Source organism: Corapipo altera, unplaced genomic scaffold (assembly GCF_003945725.1).
Source record: "Corapipo altera isolate COAL_440 unplaced genomic scaffold, ASM394572v1 60230, whole genome shotgun sequence".
In the NCBI taxonomy this organism is placed as follows: Eukaryota; Metazoa; Chordata; class Aves; order Passeriformes; family Pipridae; genus Corapipo; species Corapipo altera.
The window spans coordinates 1-4,016 of record NW_020887492.1 but is presented as its reverse complement, the minus strand read 5'-3'; the positions used below and the strand labels follow the sequence as shown (position 1 = coordinate 4,016).

The window sequence follows — 4,016 nt, the reverse complement described above, 5'->3', positions numbered from 1 at the left end:
CTCCCAGGTGTGCCCAGGTGAGATCTGGGGGTGGCACAGGCAGGATGGACTCCCAGGTGAGGAGAGCACACCTGTGGGAACCCCCCTTCCCACCCCCCTCACCTGCCCCCCCAGGTGAGCCCTTGGAGCTCCTGCTGGGAGATCCCAGGGGCACAATCCCACCGGGAGGAACTCCCAGGAGATCCCACGTGATCCCAGGACATTCTGGGTGAGCCCAGGTAATGCCAAGTGACTCCAGGTGATCCTGGGTGATGCCAGGAGATCCTGGGTGACCCCAAGTGACCCCAGGAAATTGAAGGTGATCCCAGGTGACTCCAAGTGACCCCAGGAAATCCCAGGTGATCCCAGGTGACCCCAGATGACCAGATAACCCTGGATGATCCCAGGTAACCTCAGGTGATCCCAGGTGACCCCAGCAGATCCTGGGAGATCCCAGGTGACCCCAAGTGTTCCCAGGAGATCCTGGGTGACCCCAGGTGATCTTGAGTGACCCCAGACGATCCCAGATGACCCCAAGAGATCCCAGGAGATCCCAGGTGACCCGGGGTGATCCCAGGTGATCCCAGATGACCCCAAGAGATCCCAGGAGATCCCAGGTGACCCTAGGTGATCCTGGGTGACCCCAAGTGATCCCAAGTGACCCTAGGAGACCCCGGGTGACTCCAGGTGACCTCAGGTGACCCCAGGAGATCCCGGGTGACCCCAGGAGATGCCGGGTGACCCCAGGAGATGCCGGGTGACCCCGGGTGACCCCAGAAAATCCTGGGTGACCCCGGTTGACCCTAGGTGATCCTGGGTGACCCCAGGTGACCCCAGGTGATCCCAGGAGATCCCAGGTGACCCCGGGTGACCCCAGGTGATCCCACATGACCTCAAGTAATCCCAGGTGACCCTGGGTGACCCCGGGTGACCCCGGGTGGACGTGTCCATACCTTGAAGACCTTGATCTGGCAGCTGGCCGAGTGCAGGTGCTCGCTGTAGTCGCCGCCGTCGCCCTGCCGGAAGGTGTCGATCTGCACCCGGAACGGGACCCCCTTCTCGCCCCCGTGCTTGCGCAGCGTGAACTCCGTGCTGATGCAGTGCACCTGGGCAGGGGAGGGCCACAGGTGAGGGGGGACACCTGGGCACAGGTGGGAATGCCGGGGAGGGGTTTGGGAACACCTGGGCAGGTGAGCACAGGGGAGAGGGGGAACACCTGGGCACAGGGGAGAGGGGGAACACCTGGGCACAGGTGGGAATGCCGGGGAGGGGTTGGGAACACCTGGGCACAGGTGAGCCCATGGGAATGCAGGGGAGGGGTGGGAACAGCCCGGGGTCAGGAGGACAGAGAACACCTGGCTATGGAGCACAGTTCACCTGTGCCCAACTGGCTGAGGGGCAGTGTCCACCTGTGTTCACCTAAATATGAGGTAGAGTTCACCTGGCTAAGAGGCAGAGCCCACCTGTCCCTCACCTGGTTGAGGGGTAGAACCCACCTGTGCTCACCTGGATATGGAGTAGAGTTCACCCGGCTGAGGGGCAGTGCCTACCTGTGCTCATCTGGCTGAGTGGTACAGCCCACCTGTGCTCACCTGACTGAGGGGCAATGCCCACCTGTGCTCACCTGGATACGGGGTACAACCCACCTGTCCCTTACCTGGTTGAGAGGCAGAGCCCACCTGTGCTCACCTGGTTGGGGGGCAGTGCCCACCTGTCCCTCACCTGGATATGGATGGGGTAGAGTTCACCTGGCTGATGGGTAGAGCCCATCTGTCCCTTACCTAGCTAAGCCCACCTGTGCTCACCTGGATATGGGGTAGAGCTCACCTGGCTGAGAGGCAGAGTCCACCTGTGCTCACCTGGCTGAGGGGCAAAGCCCACCTGTCCCTTACCTGGCTGAGGGGCAGCACCTACCTGTGCTCACCTGGATATGGGATAGAGCTCACCTGGCTCAGAGGCAGTGCCCACCTGTGCTCACCTGGCTCAGAGGCAGTGCCCACCTGTGCTCACCTGGTCGAGGGGTAGGCAGTGCCCACCTGTGCTCACCTGTCCGAGGGGCAGTGCCCACCTGTGCTCACCTGGATATGAGGTAAAGCTCACCTGTCCGAGGGGCAGTGCCCACCTGTGCTCACCTGGATATGAGGTAAAGCTCACCTGTCCGAGGGGCAGTGCCCACCTGTGCTCACCTGTCTGAGGGGCTCACCTGTATGAAGACCGATGTCCTCTTGGCGGGGTCCCACAGGAACTCCACGGTGTTGAGCTGGGTGGGGTTGGCGCGGGGGTCGATGATGCCCACGGACATCGGGATGTCTGGGATGGGGGGTGAACAGGTGAGGCTGGGAACACCTGGGCAGGTGAGGCAGGTGGGGCAGGTGGGGCAGGTGAACTGACCGATGTCGAGGATCCTGTCCCCGGGGCGGTTCCACCTCCAGCCCTCGAGCTGCTGGTGCTCCGTGTACTGGAGGCGCCGGTCGTGGAAAACCACCCGGAAAATGCTCTGCAGGGAGAGGGGAGGGCACCTGTACCTGCCTGGCACACCTGTACCTGCCTGGCACACCTGGACAGGTGCACCTGGACCTGGACCTGCCCTGGTACACTTGTACCTGCCTGGTACACCTGGAGAGGTGAACCTGGATCTACACCTGGACCTGGACCTGCCCTGGTACACTTGTACCTGCCCTGATACACCTGTACCTGTACCTGTACTTGTACCTGTACCTGCCCAGCACACCTGGACAGGTGTACCTGGACCTGGACCTGCCCGGGCACACCTGGATAGGTGTACTTGGACCTGTACTTGTACCTGTACATGTACCTGCCCTGTCACACCTGGACAGGTGGACCTGTACCGTCCCGGCATGCCTGGACAGGTGTACCTGGACCTGGACCTGGACCTGCCCTGGCACACATGTACCTGCCCAGGCACACCTGTACCTGCCCGGCACGCCTGGACAGGTGTACTTGGACCTGTACTTGTACCTGGACCTGGACCTGCCTGGTACACCTGGACAGGTGTACCTAGACCTGCCCAGGCACACCTGGCCAGGTGTGCAGCCCCTCCCCAGGAAGGGAACCAAATCCCCCCTGAACCAAGTGTATCCCACCCCCACCCCATCACCCTGACAGCACCTGCCTGGGCTGGGCACACCTGGCCAGGTGTACCTGTACCTGACTGGGCACACCCGGCCAGGTGTCCCTGTACCTGACTGGGCACACCTGGCTGAGCTGGGCACACCTGGTTAGCTGTACCTGTACCTGCCCAGGCACACCTGTCCAGCTGTAGCTGTACCTGTCTGGGCACACCTGGCCAGGTGTTCCTGTGCTCACCTTGACCAGCTTCCCGTTGATCTCCGGCAGCTCCCCGAGTTTCCTGTTGTCCAACATCCGGATCTCGTAGGACTGACCTGGGGGAGGGGGCACCTGAGGGTTACCTGTGACCACCTGAACACACCTGGGAGTACCCAGAACACACCTGTGACCACCCTGCACACACCTGTGACACGCAGAATACACCTGAAATCACCTTACATACACCTGTAACCACCCAGAATACACCTGTAGCCACCTTACACACACCTGTGACACCCAGAACACACCTGTGACCACCTGGCACACACCTGGAACCACCCTGCACACACCTGTGACCGCCTTGCACACACCTGTAAGCACCTTATGCACACCTGTAACCACCCTGAACACACCTGAGACCACCCAGAATACACCTGTAACCACCTTGAACACACCTGGAACCACACATTTGGAACCACACACCTGGAACCACACACACCTGGAACCACTTTTAACACACCTGGAATCACACACACACCTGGAACCACACACACCTGGTCTCTCCCACACCTGGTCCCTCCCACACCTGGTTTTCCCCAGGCCCACCCCGGCAATCGGGAATTCCCCCTCAGTTGGGGGCCGAACGTTCCCATGGCAACCGTGGGGCAGCGGTGAGGTTCAGGTGTGAGCTCACCTTGGCTCAGGTAGGTGAGGGCCAGGTGAGCTCACCTTGGTTCAGGTAGGTGAGG

The 4,016-nt window shown here is 61.5% G+C and overlaps 1 protein-coding gene across 1 annotated transcript; it reads right to left on the bottom strand.

The window, feature by feature from the left end:
* Positions 1–932: 932 nt before the first annotated feature.
* Positions 933–4,012, bottom strand: LOC113941635 (alpha-globin transcription factor CP2; the record flags this gene model as incomplete). The annotated part of the gene is made up of 5 exons (XM_027632788.1): positions 933–1,085; positions 2,183–2,289; positions 2,371–2,476; positions 3,307–3,383; positions 3,997–4,012. Coding segments are annotated over 5 exons (459 nt in total), but the record flags the coding sequence as incomplete, so codon positions are not given.
* Between the last annotated feature and the right edge of the window lie 4 nt (positions 4,013–4,016).